A 26,042-nucleotide genomic window follows, 5' to 3' on the forward strand; every position below is an offset into this window, starting at 1 on the left:
ATGGAGAGCCAGCCAGCAGTGAACGGCCACGCTGCTCCCAGCTCACCTGGGGAGGCCACGCCAGGGACGAACCACCCGTGCCAGGACACGATGGGCAAGCAGCAGAGAGCAGCGGGCAAGGACGCGGGGGCTGCCAGGGAGCCCCTGGGGACAGCGGGCAGCATCACAGGCGTGCTCATCGAGGCTTCCAAGAGGATCCTGAGCTTCTATGAGGCCACCAGGGAGCACCTGCTGAGCCTGGATTCCGCCCTGTGCCTCCTGGAGGCCCAGGCAGCCACGGGCTCCGTGCTGGACCCGCTGGGGAGGCGCCGCGTGCCCGTGGCGGAGGCCGTGCGCACGGGGCTGGTGGGGCTGGAGCTGAAGGAGAGGCTGCTCGCGGCAGAGAGAGCTGCCACCGGCTTCCTGGACCCCTACAGCGAGGAGAAAATCCCCCTGTTCCAGGCCATGCAGAAGGAGCTGCTGGGGAGGGAGCAGGGCATCCGCCTGCTCCAGGCCCAGATGGCGACTGGAGGCGTCATCAACCCGGCCACGGGCGGCCGGCTGCCGGCAGGGATGGCCTGTGAGAGGGGATTTCTGGATGAAGAGACGAGCCAGCTCCTCTCTGACCCCAGCCACGAGGACAGCAGAGCGTTCCTGGACCCCAGCACGGCGGAGAAGGTCACTTATTGGGAGCTCAGGAGAAGGTGTGTGGAGGATCCAGCCTCAGGCTTCCTCCTGCTGCCGCTGCAAATCACATTCCCAGGACTGGGAGGGAGGGTGAGCAGCAGGGACCTGATGGACTCAGGCATCATCAGCCCCGACGTGTTCCGAGGCCTGGAGCAGGGGACGATCTCAGCCCAGGAGGTGGCAGAGAACGACATTGTCCAGCACTTCCTGCGCGGCACCAGGAGCGTGGCCGGGGTGGTGCTGCCCTCCGGGGAGCTGAAAAGCCTTTACCAGGCGCTGAGGGAGCATCTCCTGGTGCCTGGCGCCGCCCTCATGCTCCTGCAGGCGCAGGCCTGCACCGGCAGCCTGACAGACCCACTCAGGAACCAGAGCTACTCGCTGGATGAGGCTGTCAGGGCCGGGCTCGTGGGCCCAGAGCTTTATGAGAAACTCTCTTCAGCTGAGAAAGCCGTCACCGGGTACAGGGACCCCTCCACCGGGGAAATGCTCTCCCTGTTCCAAGCCATCAGCAAGGGCTTTGTCCCCAGGGATCACGGCCTCTGCCTCCTGGAGGCTCAGCTGGCCACGGGCGGTGTCGTTGCCCCTGGCCGGCACCTCCGCGTCCCCACGGAGACGGCCTGCGAGTGGGGCTACCTGGACGAGGCCACCAGGCAGCTCCTGTGCAGCCCCTCTGGTGACACCAAGGGCTTCTTCCACCCCGGCTCCAAGGAGAAGCTGAGCTACGCCGAGCTGCTGCAGCGCTGCGTCACCGACCCCAGCACGGGGCTGCTGCTGCTGCCGCTCGCTGGGGACGGCGCGGGAGGATCCCGGGGAGCGCTCGGCTTCTTCGACCACAGCAGTCAGGCAGCGCTGGAGAACACCCAGGTGCCCATTGCTGCCGGGAAATTCAAGGGCAAGTCGGTGTCTCTCTGGAAACTGCTCTTCTCCGACTACATCCAGGCTGAGCAAAGAGCTGAGCTCGCCCAGCGGTTCCTGGCAGGAACTCTCTCCCTGCAAGGACTGGGAGAGGCCATCAGAGCCGCCGTCGAGGAGAAGGCTGCCACTGCTAACGTCACCTTCAAGGGCCTGAGGGACCAGGTGACGGCTGACCAGCTCCTGAGCTCGGAAATCATCAACAAAGACTTGTTTAAGAAGCTCAAGGAGGGGGAGACGTCGGCCAAAGAAGTGGTGAGCATGGACACGGTCAGGAAGTACCTGCAGGGCACGGGCAGCATCGGGGGGCTGCTGCTCCCTGACTCCCAGGAGAAGATCAGCATCTACCAGGCCAAGCGGAAGGGGCTCCTGAGGCCGGGAACGTCTCTGATCCTCCTGGAGGCCCAGGCTGCCACAGGGTTTGTCATCGACCCGGCTGCCAACAAGAGGTATTCCGTGGATGAGGCTCTACGGGCCAACGTCATCGGCCCGGACGTCTATGACAAGCTGCTGGCAGCGGAGAAATGTGTCACTGGCTACAGAGATCCCTACTCAGGGGACAAGATCTCCCTGTTCCAGGCCATGCAGAAGGAGCTGATCGTCAGGGACCATGGCATCCGCCTGCTCGAGGCGCAGATCGCCACTGGTGGCATCATCGACCCTGTCAACAGCCACCGCATCCCCGTGGAGGTGGCCTACAAGCGCGGCTACTTCGACAAGAAGATGAATTTGATCCTGTCCGACCCCAGTGATGACACCAAGGGCTTCTTCGACCCCAACACGCACGAGAACCTGACGTACCTGCAGCTGAAGGAGAAGTGCATCACCGAGCCCTCCACCGGGCTCTGCCTGCTTCCCCTGAACAGCAGGAAGCGGCAGTTCGTGGATGAGGCCACCAGGCAGGTGTTCAGGAACTCCTGGCTGCCCGTCAGGTTCGGGCGCCTACGGGGGGAGAAGGTCTCCGTGTGGGACCTGCTCAACTCCGAGTACTTCAGCGAGGGGCGGCGCCGCGAGATCTTCAACCACTTCCAGCTGAGGAAGCTCAGCCTGGAGCAGATCCAGCTCATGCTGGAGGAGGAGGTGAAGAAATGGGCTCCCATCAAGTTCCCGGCCATGAGGGGCAACGTCAGCGCTTATCACCTGATGGAAACCGGCGTCATCGACCGGGCGCTGCTGGAGCAGGTGCTGGAGGGATCCGTCAGCCCCGAGCAGGTGCTGCGCATGGACTCTGTCAGGAGGTACCTCTACGGCTCGGGCAGCATCGGGGGCATCGTGCTGCAGCCGTCCAACCAGAGGATGAGCATCTACGAGGCCATGAAGCAGAATATCGTGGTGCCAGGAGTAGCTCTACCCCTGCTGGAGGCCCAGGCTGCCACGGGCTTTATTATTGACCCCGTGAAGAACCAGAAGCTGCGCGTGGATGAGGCCGTCAAGGAGGGCGTCATCGGGCCGGACGTGCACGAGAAGCTGCAGCACGCCGAGGGCGCCGTGACGGGCTACAAGGACCCTTTCACGGGCAAGAAGATCCCGCTGTTCCAGGCCATGAAGAAGGGCCTGATCGCGGATAAGCAGGCCATGCAGCTCATGGAGGTGCAGATGGCCACGGGAGGCATCATCGACCCCGCGTGTGGCCACTACATCCCCCTGGAGTCGGCCCAGCAGCGGGGCTGCCTGGATGAGGACACGAGCAAGGCCCTTTCCAAGCCCAGTGATGACCACAGAGTTTTCTGCCTCCCCGAGAGCAAAGAGAGCGTGACCTACGCCGAGCTCATCCAACGCTGCCAGAAGGACGATGCCTCCGGCTTCCACCTGCTGCCTCTGGCACAGACGGTTGCTCCTGCCTACACCGACGAGCAAATCCAGCGGATCTTCAAGGAAACCATGGTGAAGGAAAAGGGAGTGTCCCTCTGGGAGCTCATGCACTCGGGGTATTTCACCGAGGAGCAGAGGAGAGACTTCACGGAGCGGTTCCGCTCAGAGGAGCTGTCCCTGGAGCAGCTGGTTGCTCTCGTGCTCAGGCTGGTGGGAGAGATGGAGATGAAAGCCAAGACCCAGATCTCCCTGGAAGGCCTGAGGGGCAGTGTCCCGGTGGTCTGGCTGCTGGACACGGGCATCATCTCTGAGAAGACGTTTGAAGAGCTGGCTCAGGGTGTGAGAACTCCCGAAGAAGTGGCCGCGATGGAGAGTGTGAAGAGGTACCTGAAGGGCACAGGCAACATTGCTGGGGTCTTCATAGAGGCATCCAAACAAAAGATGAGCTTCTATGATGCCATGAAAAACAACCTGCTCCTGCCTGGGGTCGCGCTGAGGCTGCTCGAGGCTCAGGCAGCCACGGGATACCTGACTGACCCTGTCACAAACCGCAGACTCGGCGTGAGGGACGCCGTGAGAGCCGCTCTCGTTGGAGAAGAGCTCAGCGAGAAACTCCTGCTGGCTGAGAGGGCGGTCACGGGCTACACTGACCCCTACACCGGGAGCTCCATCTCCCTGTGCCAGGCGCTCAGGAAAGAGCTCGTGCCCCTGGCAGAGGCCGTGCCCCTGCTGGAGGCCCAGCTGGCCACGGGAGGGGTGGTGGATCCCATCCACCACCTCCACCTGCCGCTCCAGGCTGCCTGCAGGTACGGCTTCTACGACGAGGACCTGAACCAAGCCCTCTCTCAGCTGGATGACAGCACCAAGATCTTTTTTGACCCAAACACCAAGGAGAACGTGACCTACCAGCAGCTGAAGGACCGGTGCATCCGTGACGCTGAGTCGGGTCTGTGGCTCCTGCCGCTGTCGGAAAACGCCATGTTCTGTGTGGATGAGCAGACCATGAAGGTGCTGAAATCTGTGACTGTTTGTGTCAACGTGGGGCGGTTCAAAGGACAGACCGTGTCTGTCTGGGACCTCCTCAACTCCGAGTACTTCTCAGACAGCAAGAGAAGAGAGCTGGTGCAGAAGTACAAAGATGAGAAGGCTGAAGTGCTGCAGGAAATCACAACAGTGGTCACCAAAATCATCCAGGAGACCGAGGCACAAGGCAAGAAGTTTGCATTCAAGGGCCTGCGGAAAAGAGTGTCCGCCAGCGACCTCTTCCAGTCCCAGCTGATAGACAAAAAAACCCTCGATGAGCTCAACCAGGGCAAGAAAACCGTCAAGGAAGTCACTGAGATGGAGTCTGTCCGCAGGTACCTGGAGGGCAGCAATTTCATAGCAGGGGTCCTTATGCAGCCGAGCAATGAGAAGATGAGCATCTACCAGGCCATGTGGAAGGGCATCCTGAGGCCAGGCACCGCCCTGGTGCTGCTGGAGGCGCAGGCGGCCACCGGCTTCATCATTGACCCCGAGAAAAACAAGAAGTTTTCAGTGGAGGAAGCGCTGGAGGTGGGGCTGATCGGAGGGGAGATTTTTGAGAAGCTGCTGTGCGCCGAGAGAGCCGTGACGGGCTACACCGACCCCTACACCAAAGCCCCCATGTCCCTGTTTGAAGCCATGAACCAAGGGCTGATCGTGAAGAGCCACGGCATCCGCCTGCTCGAGGCGCAGATCGCCACGGGCGGCATCATCGACCCCGTGCACAGCCACCGCGTCCCGGTGGAGGTGGCCTACAAGCGCGGCTACTTCAACCAGGAGATGAACCAGATCCTGTCCGACCCCAGTGATGACACCAAGGGCTTCTTCGACCCCAACACGCACGAGAACCTCACGTACATGCAGCTCCTGGAGAGGTGTGTCCAAGACCCAGAGACTGGGTTGTACATGCTGCAGGTTGTAAAGGAGGGAGGGAAGTATTTCTACATCGATGAGTCCACCAAGCAGGCGCTGCGCTCAAAGCCCCTCCAGGTGAGAGTTGGGAAGTTTAAGGACCAAACGGTTTCTGTATGGGAAGTGCTCTGCTCTCACTACATCTCAGAGCACAAAAGGAAAGAGCTGGTGATGCAGTACAAAAGCAAAACCCTAAAGCTGGAAGAGCTGATATCCCTCATCTTAAAAATCATCGAGGACACGGAGCGAAGAGGAGAAGCCCTCAAGGTCAAAGGGCTGCGTGGGGAGGTGTCGGTGTCAGAACTGTTCAACTCCGAGATAATTGACAAGAAAACTCTGGAGCAGCTGCAGGATGGGAGTCTCACCCTTACCAGCCTCACAAAGAGGGACAGCATCCAGAGGTACCTGGACGGCACCGGCTGCATCGCTGGGGTTCTCCTCCCGCTGAGGAAGGAGGTGATGAGCATCTACCAGGCGCTGAGGCAAGGGCTCCTCACAGAGCAGTGTGCACTGGGGCTGCTGGAGGCACAGGCAGCCACCGGCTTCCTCCTCGACCCCGTCAAGAACCAGAAGCTATCCGTGCACGAGGCTGTCTCGTCCGGGCTGGTGGGCAGCGAGCTGCGCGAGCCGCTGCTGTTGGCGGAGAAAGCCGTGACGGGATACACGGACCCGCAAACGGGAAATAAAATCTCTCTCTTCCAGGCCGTGAGACAGAAGATCATAGTCAGAGACCATGGCATCCGCCTGCTTGAGGCCCAGATCGCCACCGGCGGCATCATCGACCCCAAGCACGGTCACTGCCTGCCCGTGGAGGTGGCCTACAAGCGCGGGCACCTGGACGAGGACATGTTCCTGCTGCTTTCGGATCCAGACCATGGCAGCAAAGGCTTTGTGGATCCCAACACCCACGAGAAGATCAGCTACAGCCAGCTCCTGCAGAGGTGTGCCAGAGACACCGAGAGCGGCCTGTACCTGCTGCAGGTCCTGCAGAAGGACGGCGACTATTTCTACATCGACGAGCAAACCAAAAACGCCCTGATGTGCACAAAGGTGCAGGTGCCAGTGGGAAAATACAAGGGCCAGGTGTTATCCCTGTGGGAACTTCTCTGCTCCGAGTACGTCACGGAGGAGAAAAGAAAAGAACTGGTGAAAAAATACAAGGCGGAGTCCCAACACATCGTGCAAGGAATCATTGAGACAATACTGAAGATCATTAGAGAAAAGGAAGAGGACAGAAGTGATGTCTGGTTCCAGGGAATCCGACAGCAAATTACAGCATCAGAACTGCTCAGTGCGCAAATAATTACAGAGGAAACCATAGAAAAACTGCAAGAAGGGAAAGAGACGGCCCAGGGAATAGCACAGCTGGAGAGTGTGAGGAGGTACCTGGAGGGCACAGGCAGCATTGCCGGCGTGCTGGTGCCCTGCAAAGATGAGCCTGGCAAGATGGAGAAGATGAGCATCTACCAGGCCATGTGGAAGGGCATCCTGAGGCAGGGCACAGCGCTGGTGCTGCTGGAGGCGCAGGCGGCCACCGGCTTCATCATCGACCCCGTCAAGAACCAGAAGCTCTCCGTGGACGAAGCCGTAGCCTCCGGCCTGGTGGGAAGTGAACTAAAAAACAAACTTCTGAGTGCTGAGAGAGCAGTGACGGGCTACAACCACCCGTACACAGGACAGAAGATGTCCCTGTTCCAGGCCATGAAGCAGGAGCTGATCGTCAGGGACCACGGCATCCGCCTGCTCGAGGCGCAGATCGCTACCGGCGGCATCATCGACCCCGTGCACAGCCACCGCCTGCCCGTGGAGGTGGCCTACAAGCGCGGCTACTTCGACCAGGAGATGAGCCAGGTGCTGTCCGACCCCGGCGACGACACCAAGGGCTTCTTCGACCCCAACACGCACGAGAACCTGACGTACCTGCAGCTGCTGCGCCGCTGCGTGCCCGACCCCGACACGGGGCTGCTGATGCTGCAGCTGACGGCCAAGGGCTCCGTGCTCTCCCAGCTGAGCCAGGATGCCCGCAAAGCCCTGCAGGCCGCCCGCACCACGCTGCCCCTGGGGCTCTTCCAGGGCCACAGTGTCTCCGCCTGGGAGCTCCTCTTCTCCCGCTACGTCCCTGAGCAGCGGCGCCAGGAGCTGCTGCACCAGTACAAGGCGGGCACGGTCACCATTGCACAGCTGATCGAGCTGCTCACGGCCATCGTCACCAGGGCAGAGGCCCAGGGCCACGCTGCCAACGTGGCCCCCAAGGCCACAGAGAAGGAGGTCCTGCCTGACCCCATGCAGAACGGCAGTGCTGCAAACTCCCAGAAGGAACATGGACAGGAGTTGGAGCGGGAGCAGGATCAGGAAAAGGAGCAGGAACAGGAACTGGAATGCTCCCTCAAGTCCCACACAGTTGAGGTCTCGGCTGGCGGCTTCCACGGCAGGAAGGTGTCCCTGTGGGAGCTGCTCTTCTCCAAGTTCGTGTGCGAGGCCAAGCGTGCCGAGCTGCTGGGGCAGCTGCGGGCCGGCAGCCTGGCGCTGGCCCAGCTGGCCACGCTCCTCACACAGCTGGTGGAGGAGGCGGCGCAGCGCAGCAGCAGCGTGAAATTCCCAGGCCTCAGGAGGCAGGTGAGCGCCTCGGACCTGCTGGACTCAGGCATCATCGACACGGGCACGCTGGCCCAGCTGGTGCAGGGCGCCAGGACGGTGCAGGAGGTGACACAGATGGCCTCGGTCAAGCGCTACCTGGACGGCACGGGCGTCATCGCCGGCGTGCTGGTGCCAGGCAAGACCGAGCCGGGCAGCATGGAGAAGATGAGCATCTACCAGGCCATGTGGAAGGGCATCCTGAGGCAGGGCACGGCGCTGGTGCTGCTGGAGGCACAGGCGGCCACCGGCTTCATCATTGACCCCGTCAAGAACCAGAAACTCTCCGTGGACGAGGCCGTGGCCTCCGGCCTGGTGGGCAGCGAGCTGCACGAGAAGCTGCTGTCGGCCGAGCGGGCCGTGACGGGCTACTCCGACCCCTACACGGGCGAGAAGATCTCCCTGTTCCAGGCCATGCAGAAGGAGCTGATCGTCAGGGACCACGGCATCCGCCTGCTCGAGGCCCAGATCGCCACGGGTGGCATCATCGATCCCGTGCACAGCCACCGTGTCCCGGTGGAGGTGGCCTACAAGCGCGGCTACTTCGACCAGGAGATGAGCCAGGTGCTGTCCGACCCTGGCGACGACACCAAGGGCTTCTTCGACCCCAACACGCACGAGAACCTGACGTACCTGCAGCTGCTGCGCCGCTGCGTGCCCGACCCCGACACGGGGCTGCTGATGCTGCAGCTGACGGCCAAGGGCTCCGTGCTCTCCCAGCTGAGCCAGGATGCCCGCAAAGCCCTGCAGGCTGCCCGCACCACGCTGCCCCTGGGGCTCTTCCAGGGCCACAGCGTCTCCGCCTGGGAGCTCCTCTTCTCCCGCTACGTCCCTGAGCAGCGGCGCCAGGAGCTGCTGCGCCAGTACAAGGCGGGCACGGTCACCATTGCACAGATGATCGAGCTGCTCACCGCCATCGTCACCAGAGCCGAGGCCCAGGGCCACGCTGCCAACGTGGCCCCCAAGGGTGCAGAGAAGGAGGTCCTGCCCAATTCAATGCAGAACGGCAGCGCCTCAAACTCCCAGAACGACCAGGAGCAGAAGGGGGAGCAGAAATGGGAGCAGGAGCAGAATCAGGAGCAGGAGCAGGAACTGGAACGCTCCCTCAAGTCCCACACAGTCGAGGTCTCGGCTGGCGGCTTCCACGGCAGGAAGGTGTCCCTGTGGGAGCTGCTCTTCTCCAAGTTCGTGTGCGAGGCCAAGCGTGCCGAGCTGCTGGGGCAGCTGCGGGCCGGCAGCCTGGCGCTGGCCCAGCTGGCCACGCTCCTCACACAGCTGGTGGAGGAGGCGGCGCAGCGCAGCAGCAGCGTGAAATTCCCAGGCCTCAGGAGGCAGGTGAGCGCCTCGGACCTGCTGGACTCAGGCATCATCGACACAGGCACGCTGGCCCAGCTGGTGCAGGGCGCCAGGACGGTGCAGGAGGTGACGCAGATGGCCTCGGTCAAGCGCTACCTGGACGGCACGGGCGTCATCGCCGGCGTGCTGGTGCCAGGCAAGGACGAGCCCAACAAGATGGAGAAGATGAGCATCTACCAGGCCATGTGGAAGGGCATCCTGAGGCAGGGCACAGCGCTGGTGCTGCTGGAGGCGCAGGCAGCCACCGGCTTCATCATCGACCCTGTCAAGAACCAGAAACTCTCCGTGGACGAGGCCGTGGCCTCGGGCCTGGTGGGCAGTGAGCTGCACGAGAAGCTGCTGTCGGCCGAGCGGGCCGTGATGGGCTACTCCGACCCCTACACGGGCGAGAAGATCTCCCTGTTCCAGGCCATGCAGAAGGAGCTGATCGTCAGGGACCACGGCATCCGCCTGCTCGAGGCCCAGATCGCCACGGGTGGCATCATCGATCCCGTGCACAGCCACCGTGTCCCGGTGGAGGTGGCCTACAAGCGCGGCTACTTCGACCAGGAGATGAGCCAGGTGCTGTCCGACCCCGGCGACGACACCAAGGGCTTCTTCGACCCCAACACGCATGAGAACCTGACGTACCTGCAGCTGCTGTGCCGCTGCGTGCCCGACCCCGACACGGGGCTGCTGATGCTGCAGCTGACGGCCAAGGGCTCTGTGCTCTCCCAGCTGAGCCAGGATGCCCGCAAAGCCCTGCAGGCCGCCCGCACCACGCTGCCCCTGGGGCTCTTCCAGGGCCACAGCGTCTCCGCCTGGGAACTCCTCTTCTCCCGCTACGTCCCTGAGCAGCGGCGCCAGGAGCTGCTGCGCCAGTACAAGGCGGGCACGGTCACCATTGCACAGCTGATCGAGCTGCTCACGGCCATCGTCACCAGGGCAGAGGCCCAGGGCCACGCTGCCAACGTGGCCCCCAAGGGTGCAGAGAAGGAGGTCCTGCCCAATTCAATGCAGAACGGCAGCGCCTCAAACTCCCAGAACGATCTGGAGCAGAAGGGGGAGCAGAAACGGGAGCAGGAACAGGACCGGGAGCAGGAACAGGACCAGGAGCAGGAGCAGGAACTGGAACGCTCCCTCAAGTCCCACACAGTCGAGGTCTCGGCTGGCGGCTTCCACGGCAGGAAGGTGTCCCTGTGGGAGCTACTCTTCTCCAAGTTCGTGTGCGAGGCCAAGCGTGCCGAGCTGCTGGGGCAGCTGCGGGCCGGCAGCCTGGCGCTGGCCCAGCTGGCCACGCTCCTCACACAGCTGGTGGAGGAGGCGGCGCAGCGCAGCAGCAGCGTGAAATTCCCAGGCCTCAGGAGGCAGGTGAGCGCCTCGGACCTGCTGGACTCGGGCATCATCGACACGGGCACGCTGGCCCAGCTGGTGCAGGGTGCCAGGACGGTGCAGGAGGTGACGCAGATGGCCTCGGTCAAGCGCTACCTGGACGGCACGGGCGTCATCGCCGGCGTGCTGGTGCCAGGCAAGGCCGAGCCCAGCAAGATGGAGAAGATGAGCATCTACCAGGCCATGTGGAACGGCATCCTGAGGCAGGGCACGGCGCTGGTGCTGCTGGAGGCGCAGGCGGCCACCGGCTTCATCATCGACCCTGTCAAGAACCAGAAACTCTCCGTGGACGAGGCCGTGGCCTCGGGCCTGGTGGGCAGTGAGCTGCACGAGAAGCTGCTGTCGGCCGAGCGGGCCGTGACGGGCTACTCCGACCCCTACACGGGCGAGAAGATCTCCCTGTTCCAGGCCATGCAGAAGGAGCTGATCGTCAGGGACCATGGCATCCGCCTGCTCGAGGCCCAGATCGCCACGGGCGGCATCATCGACCCCGTGCACAGCCACCGTGTCCCGGTGGAGGTGGCCTACAAGCGCGGCTACTTCGACCAGGAGATGAGCCAGGTACTGTCCGACCCCGGCGACGACACCAAGGGCTTCTTCGACCCCAACACGCACGAGAACCTGACGTACCTGCAGCTGCTGCGCCGCTGCGTGCCCGACCCCGACACGGGGCTGCTGATGCTGCAGCTGATGGCCAAGGGCTCCGTGCTCTCCCAGCTGAGCCAGGATGCCCGCAAAGCCCTGCAGGCCGCCCGCACCACGCTGCCCCTGGGGCTCTTCCAGGGCCACAGCGTCTCCGTCTGGGAGCTCCTCTTCTCCCGCTACGTCCCTGAGCAGCGGCGCCAGGAGCTGCTGCGCCAGTACAAGGCGGGCACGGTCACCATTGCACAGCTGATCGAGCTGCTCACGGCCATCGTCACCAGGGCAGAGGCCCAGGGCCACGGCGCCAACGTGGCCCCCAAGGGTGCAGAGAAGGAGGTCCTGCCTGACCCCACGCAGAACGGCAGCACCTCAAACTCCCAGAAGGAACATGGACAGGAGTTGGAGCGGGAGCAGGATCAGGAAAAGGAGCAGGAACTGGAACGCTCTCTCAAGTCCCACACAGTTGAGGTCTCGGCTGGCGGCTTCCACGGCAGGAAGGTGTCCCTGTGGGAGCTGCTCTTCTCCAAGTTCGTGTGCGAGGCCAAGCGTGCCGAGCTGCTGGGGCAGCTGCGGGCCGGCAGCCTGGCGCTGGCCCAGCTGGCCACGCTCCTCACACAGCTGGTGGAGGAGGCGGCGCAGCGCAGCAGCAGCGTGAAATTCCCAGGCCTCAGGAGGCAGGTGAGCGCCTCGGACCTGCTGGACTCGGGCATCATCGACACGGGCACGCTGGCCCAGCTGGTGCAGGGCGCCAGGACGGTGCAGGAGGTGACGCAGATGGCCTCGGTCAAGCGCTACCTGGACGGCACGGGCGTCATCGCTGGCGTGCTGGTGCCCTGCAAGGGCGACCCCGGCAGCATGGAGAAGATGAGCATCTACCAGGCCATGTGGAAGGGCATCCTGAGGCAGGGCACTGCCCTGGTGCTGCTGGAGGCACAGGCGGCCACCGGCTTCATCATCGACCCCGTCAAGAACCAGAAGCTCTCCGTGGACGAGGCCGTGGCCTCGGGCCTGGTGGGCAGCGAGCTGCACGAGAAGCTGCTGTCGGCCGAGCGGGCCGTGACGGGCTACTCCGACCCCTACACGGGCGAAAAGATCTCCCTGTTCCAGGCCATGCAGAAGGAGCTGATCGTCAGGGACCACGGCATCCGCCTGCTCGAGGCCCAGATCGCCACGGGCGGCATCATCGACCCCGTGCACAGCCACCGTGTCCCAGTGGAGGTGGCCTACAAGCGCGGCTACTTCGACCAGGAGATGAGCCAGGTGCTGTCCGACCCTGGCGACGACACCAAGGGCTTCTTCGACCCCAACACGCACGAGAACCTGACGTACCTGCAGCTGCTGCGCCGCTGCGTGCTCGACCCCGACACCGGCCTTTATTTCCTTAAGATTATTAGAAAATAATTGTAAAACCTTTTGATTTGTTCCTTTTTTTTTTTTTCCTTAGCCTTGGAAAAGTATATTGCTACTGTGGATTTTTCTTTGGCTACTGGTGTTTGTCTTTATTTTTCTATTTTTTTTTTTTACTATTTATGTTCCCAGTGATGGAATTTCCTTCATGATCTCTTTTCTTTCCCACCTCCCACCCCCATCAGGTGCAGCTTTGAAGTGCCTCCCCCGAGCAGTGTTGTTTTGCTGCATTTTTCCTCTTTCTTTGTTCGCTGCTCAGGAGCAGAGGAGCCGGCCTGGGTTATCTCAGGTCGTTCTGTGCCATCCCCATTTCCCTCACCCGGTTTTAATGCAGCTCTTTGTTCCGTACGGGTGTTGTGTGACGGGTATTTTTATTCTCTGCCCGCCTCTTTGCCTGTCCCAGCTATTTCCCCCGAAGCTTTGCAGGCTGATATTCAGCTCGCAGGTTTTCCAGGCAAAGCAGAGCACATTTCCCCGTGGGCTGGGAGCCAGGCTGGCCTTGGGTGTCGCCCCATCTGTGTTTGCTCTCCCCGCCCCAGCCCGTCCTGCTTTTCCCAGGAATTCTGCGGTTCCAGCAGCCTCAGCCCAGCCTGCTTTGGTCTCTGCGCGGAGCTGTGGGGATGGATCCTCACGGGCTGTGCTGCACCTTCAGCCTCATTCCCTGCTGCCCTCCCGTGTCCCGAGCTGACCCAGCCCGCGTTCCCCGGGAGCCGCTCGGGGATGAATAATTCCTCCGCTCCTTAATGGAAGGAACCTTCCCCCCTCCAATGCGCTGCCTGCGGCTGTTTGCCTTCATTAACCCGCTAATGGCCTGGAAAATGGACTTTGGCCACAGCTGGCGCAGCTGGGCCCTGGGAGCAGGTGTGGAGGAGCTGAGGGATTCCAGCCCTGGAGCACGGAGAGCAGCACGGGCTGGAATTGATGGAAGAGATGGATGGGAGAGAGGTCACGGGGGCATGGAACGGTTTGGAACGGTTTGGGTGCCACCCCCTGCCATGGCACGGACAATCCCCAATCCCAGGGTGAGCCAAGCCCTGTCCAGCCTGGCCTTGGGCACTTCCAGGGATCCAGGGGCAGCCCCAGGGCCTGCCCACCCTGCCAGGGAACAATTCCTCCCAGTGTCTCATCCACAGCCACCTTCCTCCATTTGAAGCCATCCCTGAGTCCTGTCACTCCAGCCCTTTGTCCCAAGTCCCTCTCCAGTCCTCTCTAGCTCCTGGAAAGCCACAACACCTCCCAGGACTCTTCTCATCCTGGAATTCCAGTTGTGCCTTGCCCAGAGGCCACCAGAAGCAGCGCAGTGGTGTCCCTGGGCTGTGTCTGTGCCAGTGCCACCCCCCTGTGGCACAGCTGGGGACACTCTCCAGGACAGGGCAGGAGCCACCCTGGGCTCTGGCAGCTCCCGGGGCTGGTGCTGAGCTGAGACCTCCAGGACCCTGAGCAGCGGCCACAGGCAGGAGAGCCAGCCCTGGCCACCTGCAGGCCCCTGGACCTTGTCCCCAGTGCCACTGCCCTTGTCCCCAGTGCCACTGCCCCTCCCCTGCTCCCTCCCTGCCCAGGCCTGGAATGGTTTGGGTTGGGAAGGTCCAACCGCTCCCCCAGCACAGGCAGGATCACTTCTGACCCCCAATGTCACTTCTGACCCCCAATGTCACACCCACTGTTTATTGGACTCTGCCAGGGCAGCTGTGCAGGGCTGGACAGGCCTTCCCAGGAGGAATTGTCACAAGGTCCCTCCTAAAAACCTCCCCTGGCCCAGCCTGAGCTGTTCCCTCTGCTCCTGTCCCTGTTCCCTGAGCAGATCCCAAATCCCCCCGGTGTCCCCTCCTGTGTGCAGAGCCACAAGGGCCCCCTGAGCCTCCTTTTCTGCAGGCTGAGCCCCTTCCCAGCTCCTGACCCTCTCCAGGGGCTCCTTCCCAGCTCCTGAGCCTCTCCTGGGGCTCCTTCCCAGCTCCTGACCCTCTCCTGGGGCTCCTTCCCAGCTCCTGACCCTCTCCTGGGGCAAGGGGCAGGAAGTGATGCCCGCCAAATTCCACCTGAACACGATGAAGAACTTTCCTGCTGTGCAGTGGAACAGAGAGCAGAGAGGGTCAGGAGTGTCCCTCCCTCCCCAGCGATGTTCCAGAGCCGTCTGCACACAATCCTGACCCCTCCTGGGGATCCCACTGTGGGTCCTGATCCATCCTGAGGATCCCACTGTGGATCCTGATCCATCCTGACCCCTCCTGGCAATCCCACTGTGGGTCCTGACCTCTCCTGGGGATCCCACTGCGGGTCCTGATCCGTCCTGGGATACTGTGGCTCTGGGGTTTTGCAACCCCACTGCACCCAGTCCAACCCCGAGGGGCACACTGGAAAAGTGGAAAGCACAAGAGCCACCTGAGGGTGTTGGTGGCCCATGGGTCACCCTGAAGGCTCAGCCCTGCCCACACCTGTCCCCTGACCTAGCGTGCCCCAGGGGCAACCTGGGCCAGCCCTGGGCCAGTGAACGTTCCCCTGGCTGTGGGGGAAACCAAAATGATAAAGGAGTTCCCTGGGAGGGGTGTGGGGAGCAGCTGCAGCTGTGGGGCACCCCTGGCACCACCCTGGCACAGCTGGGACCACCCTAATTACCCAGGGACATTCACTTCACCCCTGGCACCACCCTGACACCTCTGGCACCACCCCAGTGACCCTGACCCCACCCCAGTGACCCTGGCACCACCCTGGCACAGTTGGGACCACCCAAATAACCCAGGGACCATCCCTTCATCCCTGGCACCACCCTGACACCACTGGCACCACCTCACTGACCCTGGCACCACCCTGGCACAACTGGGATGACCCCAGTGACCCTGGAATCACCCTGGCACCATCCCAGTGGCCCTGACCCCAACCCTGCCCCCCTGACCCCACACCTGACCCCGATCCTCTTCCCCCACCCCCGATCCCAGAAGAGCCCGGCCCTTTCCCAGCAATTCCCCGTACCAGGGGGAAACGCAACCATCCCTTCCCACAGAGACCACCTGGCGTCCCGGGCCAACAAAGAGATTTTGTCCCGGGCCAACAAAGAGTTTTTGTCCCGGTACAATGAGGAGTTTTAGTCCCGGTACAATGAAGAGTTTTTGTCCGTGCCCGTCCCTGGGCTCGCTCCCTGCGGCTTTTCAGAGAACATTTCTGTTTTTCTTCACTCCGGAGGTGGAGCGGGGCTGGTGACAGTGGCACCTGGGGACAGGTGACAGCCACACCTGGGGACAGGTGACAGACACACCTGTGACAGATGACAGCTGTACCTGGGGACAGGTGACAGCCGTACCTGGGACAGTTGACAGCCATTCCTGGGGACAGGTGACAGCCATACCTGGGACAGGTGACAGCCACACTTTTGACAGGTGACAGCCATACCTGGGACAGGTGACAGCCGTACCTGGGACAGGGGACAGCCGTACCTGGGGACAGGTGACAGCCATACCTGGGGACAGGTGACAGCCGTACCTGGGACAGATGACAGCCATACCTGGGACAGGTGACAGCCACACCTGGGGACAGGTGACAGCCACACCTGGGACAGATGACAGCCATACCTGGGACAGGTGACAGCCACACCTGTGACAGGTGACAGCCGTGCCTGGGGACAGGTGACAGCCACACCTGAGACAGGTGACAGCCGTACCTGTGACAGGTGACAACAGCACCTGGGGACAGGTGACAGCCACACCTGTGACAGGTGACAGCCATATCTGGGACAGGTGACAGCCATACCTGGGGACAGGTGACAGCCACACCTGTGACAGGTGACAGCCATATCTGGTGACAGGTGACAGCCACACCTGGGGACAGGTGACAGCCATACCTGGGGACAGGTGACAGCCACACCTGTGACAGGTGACAGCCATATCTGGTGACAGGTGACAGCCACACCTGGGGACAGGTGACAGCCATACCTGGGGACAGGTGACAGCCACACCTGTGACAGGTGACAGCCATATCTGGTGACAGGTGACAGCCACACCTGGGGACAGGTGACAGCCATACCTGGGGACAGGTGACAGCCACACCTGTGACAGGTGACAGCCACACCTGTGACAGGTGACAGCCATATCTGGTGACAGGTGACAGCCATACCTGGGGACAGGTGACAGCCACACCTGTGACAGGTGACAGCCATATCTGGTGACAGGTGACAGCCATACCTGGGGACAGGTGACAGCCACACCTGTGACAGGTGACAGCAGCACCTGGGGACAGGTGACAGCCATACCTGTGACAGGTGACAGCCATACCTGTGACAGGTGACAGCAGCGCCCCCTGCCCGCACTCTGCAGTTTTGCACCTTACGGGTCCCCAAATACTCACAAGCGCGGGAATGAGTAGAGATTATAATCTATAAAATCCATAACATCGATCTAATCTGCATATCTATCTAATTATCTAATCTATATAATCTATATTATGTATATATTATATACAATCTACATAATGTGATCTATATTATCTGTATTATGTATGTTATATATAATCTATATATTATATAATATATCAATTACAGGTAATTTATATTATATTATATTATATTATATTATATTATATTATATTATATTATATTATATTATATTATATTATATTATATTATATTATATTATATTATATTATATTATATTTATCTAAAGGCTATATAATATCTGTAATCTATAAATCTATTTAAACTATATATCTATATTATCTAGATATCTTTAAAATCTATAGAATCTATATATCTTTATAATCTATATAATCTATGCATCTATTTAAACTATATATCTACATAATCTATGTATCTTTATAATCTGTATAATCTATACATCTACTTAAACTATATATCTATATAATCTGTATAATATATATAATCAATTAATCTATAGAATCTATATATATTTTAAAAATCTATATAATTTGCATAATCTATACATCTATATAATCTATCTATCTATCTAATCTATCTAATCTATCTAATAAATATATCTATATAATCTATACATCTATATAAATTATATAATCCGTAAAATCTACATATCTATATAACCTATCTAATCGATCTATCTATATAATCTATATAATCTAAATATCCATATAATCTATATATTTCAGATTATAATCAGAGTTTAATCAGAACCACAGCAGGTCCAGCTCTGCCTTTAAAAAAGGGAATTTTTTTCTTCCTACTTGGCCATTCCAAAAATCAAAATATTGACAGATTGCTGTGAAACCGCTCCGGTTCCTGCTCTGTGCATCGCCCAGGGCGTGAGCTGCTGCTGCAAAATTCAATTTCAGGGGAAAAAAAAAACATTTTAAACCAAATCCTCCAAAGGCTGTCGGGTGTTTACAGGTGGGTCAGGGGGACAGGGGGCAGAAATGACGGGAAGAGAAAGAAAACACGGGAAAAGGAAAGGATGGGAAGCGCATTTCCAGAAGGTTCTTCTCTGTTCTGGGGATGGACACAGCCCTGCCCGGGGTCCCGCATTCCCGGGGCTCCCACAATTCCCGGGGGTCCCAGGGGGTCCCACATTTCTGGGGTCCCACATTTCCAGAGGGTCCCACATTTCCAGAGGGTCCCAGGCGGTCTGTAGGATCTGTAGGAATGTGCTGGGGGAGCAAGGACACGCTGCGGGATCAGGACGGCCGGGAGGGAAGGGCTGGGGCGGGACGAGCTGGGAAAGGCAGGGACGGGGCGGGACGGGCTGGGGCGGGACCGACAGGGCCGGGGGCGGCCACGGACGGGGCACGGAGTCACCCACGGGACACGGGACACGGTCACACACCCGCCTGTGTCACACGTGTCCCCACTCGTGGGAGTCACCCGCACCTCGCACAGGCATCGTCCTGGTGTGCAGGTCACAGGGATCACAGCCGCAGGATGGTGGCACATCCAGCTGTGCTGTCCCACACCCAGCTGTGCTGTCCCACACACAGATGTGCTGTCCCATATCCAGCTGTGCTGTCCCACACCCAGCTGTGCCGTCCCACATCCAGCTGTGCTGTCCCACATCCAGCTGTGCTGTCCCACGAGCAGCTGTGCTGTCCCACACCCAGCTGTGCTGTCCCACGAGCAGCTGTGCTGTCCCACATCCAGCTGTGCAGTCCCACATCCAGCTGTGCCATCCCATATCCAGCTGTGCTGTCCCACACCGAGCTGTGCTGTCCCACATCCAGCTGTGCTGACCCACATCCAGCTGTGCTGTCCCAAAAAGTGGTGGCTGAGTCCGGAGGCCTCACGGAGGGAGGCGATTCCCAGGTCTGGCGCTCCACTCTCCCTCCAGGTGCTCCAGGTGTGCTCCAGTTGTGCTCCAGGTGTGCTCCAGGTGTGCTCCCTGTGCCAGCGCAGGGCAGCCCCTCCCCGCTGTCCCCAGGGGCGGGGAAGGGAGGATTTAAATCGGGCACCTTCCTGCCCTGCTCACCTGCTTGCCCTGCTCACCTGGCTGGCAGGAGGAGGAGGAGGATCGGAGCCTGCCGGCCATCCAGCCGCTCTGGATACAGGTCCGGGAGGTAGGACAGAGCCCACCTGGGGGTCACCGAGGCCACCACCCACAGGGGACCTGCAGGGAAGCGGGGACCTCACCTCAGTCCCGAATTGCGGCGCGGGGAGGGGGCGGCGCTGAAACTCCCGGGATGGGTGAGCGGGATCGGGGCAGGCAGAGCCGAGCCCTGGGAAAGGACAAAGGGACCGAGGGGAGCGGGGCTGAGCCGAGCTGCGGCTCTGGGGGGATGTTCCGGGTCCCAGCCCTTCAGGGGATGAGGCAGGGAAACAGCGGGACTGCCTGAGCCCGCGGGGATCGGCTGGAGCGGTGGGGATCGTCTGGAGCAGTGGGGATCACGAGCTGGGATCACTGGGATCAGGGACTGGAGCAGTGGGGATCACTGGGATCAGGGGCTGGGACCACTGGGATCAAGAACTGGGATCACTGGGGTCAGGGACTGGGATCACTGGGATCAGGGACTCGGATCACTGGGGTCCATGGCTGGAGCAGTGGGGATCACTGGGATCAGGGACTGGGGATCGCTGGGATCAGGGGATGGGGATCGCTGGGATTCAGGGGCTGGGGATCACTGGGATCAGGGGCTGGGGATCACTGGGATCAGGGGCTGGGGATCGCAGGGATCAGGGACTGGGACCACTGGGGTCGGGGGCTGGAGCAGTGGGGATCACTGGGATCAGGGACTGGGACCACTGGGATCAGGGGCTGGGGATAGCACAGTGAGGCTGTGGCCAGCACGGTGGGGCTGTGGCTAGCACGGTGGGGCTCGCTGGGACAGCGGGTGTGATTTTCTTTTCCAGGATATTTGGTGTCATTTCCCTCCCGGGATATCTGCTATGATTTCCCTAACTCGAGATATCTGCTGTGATTTCCCTAACTCGGGATATCTGCTGTCATTTCCCTCCCGGGATATCTGCTCTGATTTCTCTCCCAGGATATTTGGTGTCATTTCTCTCCCGGGATATCTGCTGTGATTTCCCTAACTCGAGATATCTGCTGTGATTTCCCTAACTCGAGATACCTGCTGTGATTTCCCTAACTCGGGATATCTGCTCTGATTTCTCTCCCGGTATATCTGCTGTGATTTCCCTCCCGGGCTGGGATCCCCGCTCCGCAGCCCAAACCCGGCTCTCCCCATCTCTAAAATCGCTTCCAGCGGAGCCTCCCGGGCCGTGCCGCTGTCCCGGGAGCTGCGTGTGCAGCTCAGCCTCGTTTCGCGAGGTTGATTAGGGTCCGGTTAATTAATTACAGAGCGCGGTGCTGGGTGTTCACACCGCATCCGTGCCCTACAAAGCTGTCCGGGCTGCAGGGTGTGACCCCCGAGCCGTGCCAGCCCCGCAGGCGGCACCCCCAGACCCCTCAGCCCCCGAGGGCTCCTCGGAGGGGACAGGAGGGACAGGAGGGGCTGGGGGGCTCCGGGTGGGACAGGGGAGCAGGGGCTGGGATGGGATAAACCTGCGATAAATCCGCGATAAATCCCTCCCCTGTCGTGACACACCGCCCCAGCGCCAATCCCACACTAAATGGATCAAAGGCGATGAGTCAGAGACTTCAGAGAGTGGGAGAGCGAAGCGGCGGCGCTGATAATGAGTTCAAGGTGTCATTAGTGCCACTCAGCGGGGTTAGGGCCGGATGAGTTCAAGGTGTCATTAGTGCCACTCAGCGGGGTTAGGGCTGGGTGTTCCCGGGAGATGTTCGGGTGTTCCCGGGAGATGCTCTGGGTTTCGATTCTGCTTTTACGAGGCCGTGGCCGTCGCTGCACGACGCTGCAGATGCTGCAGGTTTGTTCACGGCGCTGCCCAAGGGGAGCAGGTGACAAGGTGACACACCCTGGCAGTGGGTGGCGGCCCCGCCCGTGGCAGGGGCTGGGGCGGGATGAGCTTTGGGGATTTGTCCCACCCAAACTCTGCTGGTGCGGCTGCGATTGCCACACCGAGCAATGCCGAGCCCAGCGCTGCAGGACAGGAGGTGACAGCACGGGGACAGGGGCGGGTTTGGGGTCTGTGCCCGCCCAGAAGAAGCAGAGACCCCCAGAGCCAGCCCAGGTGCAGCAGCAGCACGGACAGAGCACAGGAAATCTCATCTCTGGATCTGAAATCTCCATCCCTGAGGGCATTCCCGTGTCCTGGGGGTTCCCAGGGGGCTCGGGGGTCACACGGGGATGGAACAGGGACAGGGATGGGAACAGGGATGGAACTGGAACAGGGATGGGAACAGGAACAGGGATGGGACCAGGAACAGGGATGGAGCAGGGATGGAACAGGGATGGGAACAGGAGCAGGGATAGGAGCAGGGATGGAACAGGGATTGAGCAGGTGTGGGAACAGGGATGGAGCAGGGATGGGAACAGGAATGGGAACAGGAACAGGGATGGGAACAGGGATTAGGGGGAAAAGGGATGGGCACAGGGATGGGAACGGGAACAGGGATGGAACAGGGATTGGGGGAAAGGGATGGGCACAGGGATGGAACAGGGATGGAACAGGAACAGGGATGGAACAGGAACAGGGATGGAACAGGAACAGGGATGGGAACTGGAACATGGATGGGAACAGGAATAGGAATGGAACAGGGATTGGGGAAAAGGGATGGAACAGGAACAGAGATGGGAACAGGGATGGAGCAGGGATGGAACAGGGATGGGAACAGGAGCAGGGATGGAACAGGGATGGAAGCTGCAGGTATCCTTGATTCTGGGGCTGGTCAAGGATTGTTTTGTGTGACTGAGCTGTGAGAACTCGCTCACACTTTGCATGAAATTCAGAGTTCTCTGAATCTGAAAAATATGAAAGTTAAAACCGAGCTTTCATCAGGAGCAGGTCCTGTGTCGTGCCGGCCCTGGGACTGCTCTGAGGGAACAGCAAAGCCCCAGTGCTGCTCCTGCTCCTCCCTCACCTCCAGGAGAGGCTCCCCCCACCCCCACCATGAAATCCCTGCCTGGACCGTGTCTGAGCACGGGCTCTGCCTCTTCTCCCTCCCCAGACACACCCAGAGCCCCACAGGAGCGGGATCCTGCCCCACAGACCGCGCAGAAGATGAGTGGGTGCTCCCAGAGCAGCGAATCCTGCGGGACCCCCCCGGCTGCAGGCGAGCACGAAGGGACGGGCGGGGCTGGGGGCGACTTCATCGCCGGAGTCTTCATCCCGGCCACGGGGGAGAAGCTGAGCATCCACGAGGCCATGGCCAGGGGGCTGCTGAGCCCGGGCACGGCGCTGGTGCTGCTGGAGGCGCAGGCGGCCTCGGGGCTGCTGACGGAGCCCGGCAGGAACCGGCGGCTCTCGGTCAGGGACGCGCTGGCCCAGGGGCTCATCGGCCCCCACTTCGTGGAGCAGCTGCTGTCGGCCGAGGGGGCCGTGACGGGGTACCCAGAGCCCTGCACAGGCCACAGGCTGTCCCTGTGCCAGGCCATGAGGCAGGGATTCATCCTCAGGGACCACGGCATCCGCCTGCTGCAGGCACAGCTCGCCACCGGCGGCATCATCGACCCCCAGGGCCACCGAGTCCCGGTGGAGGTGGCCTACGAGCGTGGCTACCTGGACCAGGAGATGAGCCAGCTGCTGTCCGACCCCGAGAGCCAAACCAGGAGCTGCTTCGACCCCAACACGCACGAGAACCTGACGTACCTGCAGCTGCTGCGCCGCTGCGTGCCCGACCCCGACACGGGGCTGCTGATGCTGCAGCTGACGGCCAAGGGCTCTGTGCTCTCCCAGCTGAGCCAGGATGCCCGCAAAGCCCTGCAGGCCGCCCGCACCACGCTGCCCCTGGGGCTCTTCCAGGGCCACAGCGTCTCCGCCTGGGAGCTCCTCTTCTCCCGCTACGTCCCTGAGCAGCGGCGCCAGGAGCTGCTGCGCCAGTACAAGGCGGGCACGGTCACCATCGCACAGATGGTCGAGCTGCTCACGGCCATCGTCACCAGGGCAGAAAGGGACAGCGGGGCTCGGGGCTCGTCCCAGCCCTGTGCCGAGGCGAGGGCGTCACGGCCAGCCCGGCTGAGACAATCCCTGAAGTCTGCGCGGGTCCGTGTCACCGCCGGGGCGCTGCGGGGCCGGGACGTGTCCGTGCTGGACCTGCTCTTCTCCACGCACATCCCCCCGGGGACACGGCAGGAGCTGCTGGAGCTCTACAGGGCCGGGGCTCTGAGCTCCCAGCAGGTGGCCACCGTGGTGACCACCGTGGTGAACCGAGCAGAGGCCGCGGCCGGCGCCAGGAGCGCACACGGGGCAGGGGCGGGCGAGGATGAGGAGGGGCGTTCAGCACAGCTGGATGATGTCCTGAAGGCCACCAGCGTGGAGGTGGCGGCTGGGGAGGCCCAGGGCAGGCAGGGGTCCCTGTGGGAGCTGCTCCACTCCCAGCACATCCCCGAGGAGAGGAGACAGGAGCTGCTGGGGCTGTTCCGCGACGGGTTCTTACCTCTGGAACTGATGACAGCTGTTGTCAGCACTCTCGTTAGGAAAAAGGAATCCACAGCCAGGAAATTCCAAATCACAGTCAAGGGGTCCAGCCAGGACCCTGTGACAGCAGCAGAGGGGGGTGGCGACCCCCCCAGAGAAGAACCCTGGGAAACAACCCTAAAAACCACCAGGATCGATGTGGGGGCTGCGGAGTTTCGGGGCCACAAGGTCTCGCTCTGGGAGCTGCTCCACTCCCGGTACATCCCCGAGGAGGGCAGGGAGGAGCTGCTGGAGCTGTACCGGGCCGGGGAGCTGAGCCTGGAGCAGGTGAGGATGGCGGTGAGCACCATGGTGAGCAGGGCAGCGGCTGCGGCCAGGGCAGGGCCGGGGGGAGCCGGGAGTGACCCCAGGGCAGAGGAAGAGGGACTTGGGAGTGACCTCAGGGCAGAACCAATGACCCCTGGGAGTGACCTCAGGGCAGAACCAATGACCCCTGGGAGTGACCTCAGGGCTGAGCCAGTGGCCACAGTGGCTGCGGCCAGGGCAGAGCCAGGGGGAGATGGGAGTGACCCCAGGGCAGGGCCGGGGGGAGATCAGAGTGACCCCAGGGCAGGGCCGGGGGGAGATGAGAGTGACCCCAGGGCAGGACCGGGGGGAGATCAGAGTGACCTCAGGGCAGAACCAGGGGGAGCCGGGAGTGACCCCAGGGCAGGGTCAGTGGCTCCTGGGAGTGGTCCCGGGGCAGAAGCAGTGGCCACAGAGGCCGAGTCAGTGGCCACAGAGGCGGAGGCAGTGGCCACAGAGGCTGAGCCCAGCCCCCTGCACGGGGGTCAGGCCTGGGAAGAGCTCCTGAAGGCCAGCAGAGCCGAGGTACCAGTGGGGGAGGCCCAGGGCGGGCAGGGGTCCCTGTGGGAGCTGCTCCACTCCCGGCACATCCCCGAGGAGAAGCGGCAGGAGCTGCTGGGGCTGTTCCGGGAGGGAACGCTGCCCTTGGAGCAGCTCAGCCTCGTGGTCACCACTCTCATTGAGAACAAAGAATCCACAGCCAGGAAATTCCAAATCACGGTCAAGGGTCCCAGCCAGGACCGTGTGACAGCAGCAGAGGGGGGTGGCGACCCCCCCAGGGATGAACACTGGGAAACAACCCTAAAAACCACCAGGATCGATGTGGGGGCTGCGGAGTTTCGGGGACACAAGGTCTCGCTCTGGGAGCTGCTCCACTCCCGGTACATCCCCGAGGAGGGCAGGGAGGAGCTGCTGGAGCTGTACCGGGCTGGGGAGCTGAGCCTGGAGCAGGTGAGGATGGCGGTGAGTACCATGGTGAGCAGGGCAGCAGCTGCGGCCAGGGCAGGGTCAGGGGGAGATGAGAGTGACCCCAGGGCAGAGGAAGAGGGACTTGGGAGTGACCTCAGGGCAGAACCAATGACCCCTGGGAGTGACCTCAGGGCTGAGCCAGTGACCACAGCGGCTGCGGCCAGGGCAGGGCCAGGGGGAGATGGGAGTGACCCCGGGGCAGGGCTGGGGGGAGATCAGAGTGACCCCAGGGCAGGGCCAGGGGGAGATGGGAGCGACCCCAGGGCAGGGTCAGTGGCCCCTGGGAGTGGTCCTGGGGCAGAAGCAGTGGCCACAGAGGCCGAGTCAGTGGCCACAGAGGCTGATCCCAGCCCCCTGCTCACCGTGGATCTGCTGCGCTCCGAGGGCTCGGACATCACCCTGGGGCCGTGCCAGGACCTGTGCCAAGATCTGTGCCAGGAGCCGTGCCAGGCCCGCAGGGTGTCGCTGTGGCAGCTCCTGCGCTCCCGGCGCGTGTCCGAGTACAGGAGGGAGGCGCGGCTGGAAACCTTCCCCAGGAACGGGCTCAGGGTGAACAGGATCACCATAACCACCACCGTGAGCACAGGGAATGGCACCGGGACTGGCACCAGGAATGGCACCGGGACTGGCAGCGGGAGTGGCACCAGGAATGGCACCAAGAATGGCACGGGGAAAGGCAGCAGGAATGGCACCGGGACTGGCACCAGGTCTGGCACCATCTGGCACCACTGACACCGCCCTGGCATCACTGACACCGCCCTGGCACCACTGACAGTGCTCCTGGCATCACTGACACCGCCCTGGTACCTCTGACACCACCCTGTCACCTCTGACACCGCCCTGGTACCTCTGACACCACCCTGTCACCTCTGACACCGCCCCTGGTACCACTGACACCACCCTGGCATCACTGACACCGCCCTGGCATCACTGATACCGAACCTGGCACCTCTGACACCGCCCCGGCACCTCTGACACCGCCCTGGCACCACTGACACCACCCTGGTACCTCTGACACCGCCCTGGCACCACTGACACCTCCCTGGCATCACTGACACCACCCCTGTCACCTCTGACACCGAGCCTGGCACAGCCCCTGGCATCACTGACA

At 61.5% G+C, this 26,042-nt stretch overlaps 2 protein-coding genes across 2 annotated transcripts in view; both read left to right on the plus strand.

Annotated features, from left to right (window-relative positions):
* EPPK1 (epiplakin 1) lies at positions 1-25,663 on the plus strand. Its single transcript, XM_033065973.1, has 6 exons — positions 1-10,293; positions 10,402-12,712; positions 22,209-23,556; positions 23,677-23,968; positions 24,281-24,860; positions 25,233-25,663. Exons 1-6 carry the CDS (start codon positions 1-3, stop codon positions 25,661-25,663), a joined length of 15,255 nt encoding a protein of 5,084 aa, XP_032921864.1.
* Positions 1-26,042, plus strand: part of LOC116999522 (NAD(P)(+)--arginine ADP-ribosyltransferase 2-like) — a 703,496-nt gene that overhangs the window by 589,140 nt on the left and 88,314 nt on the right. The window lies entirely within an intron of this gene.

The sequence above is a fragment of the Catharus ustulatus genome, chromosome 1, assembly GCF_009819885.2.
Source record: "Catharus ustulatus isolate bCatUst1 chromosome 1, bCatUst1.pri.v2, whole genome shotgun sequence".
Lineage (NCBI taxonomy): Eukaryota > Metazoa > Chordata > Aves > Passeriformes > Turdidae > Catharus > Catharus ustulatus.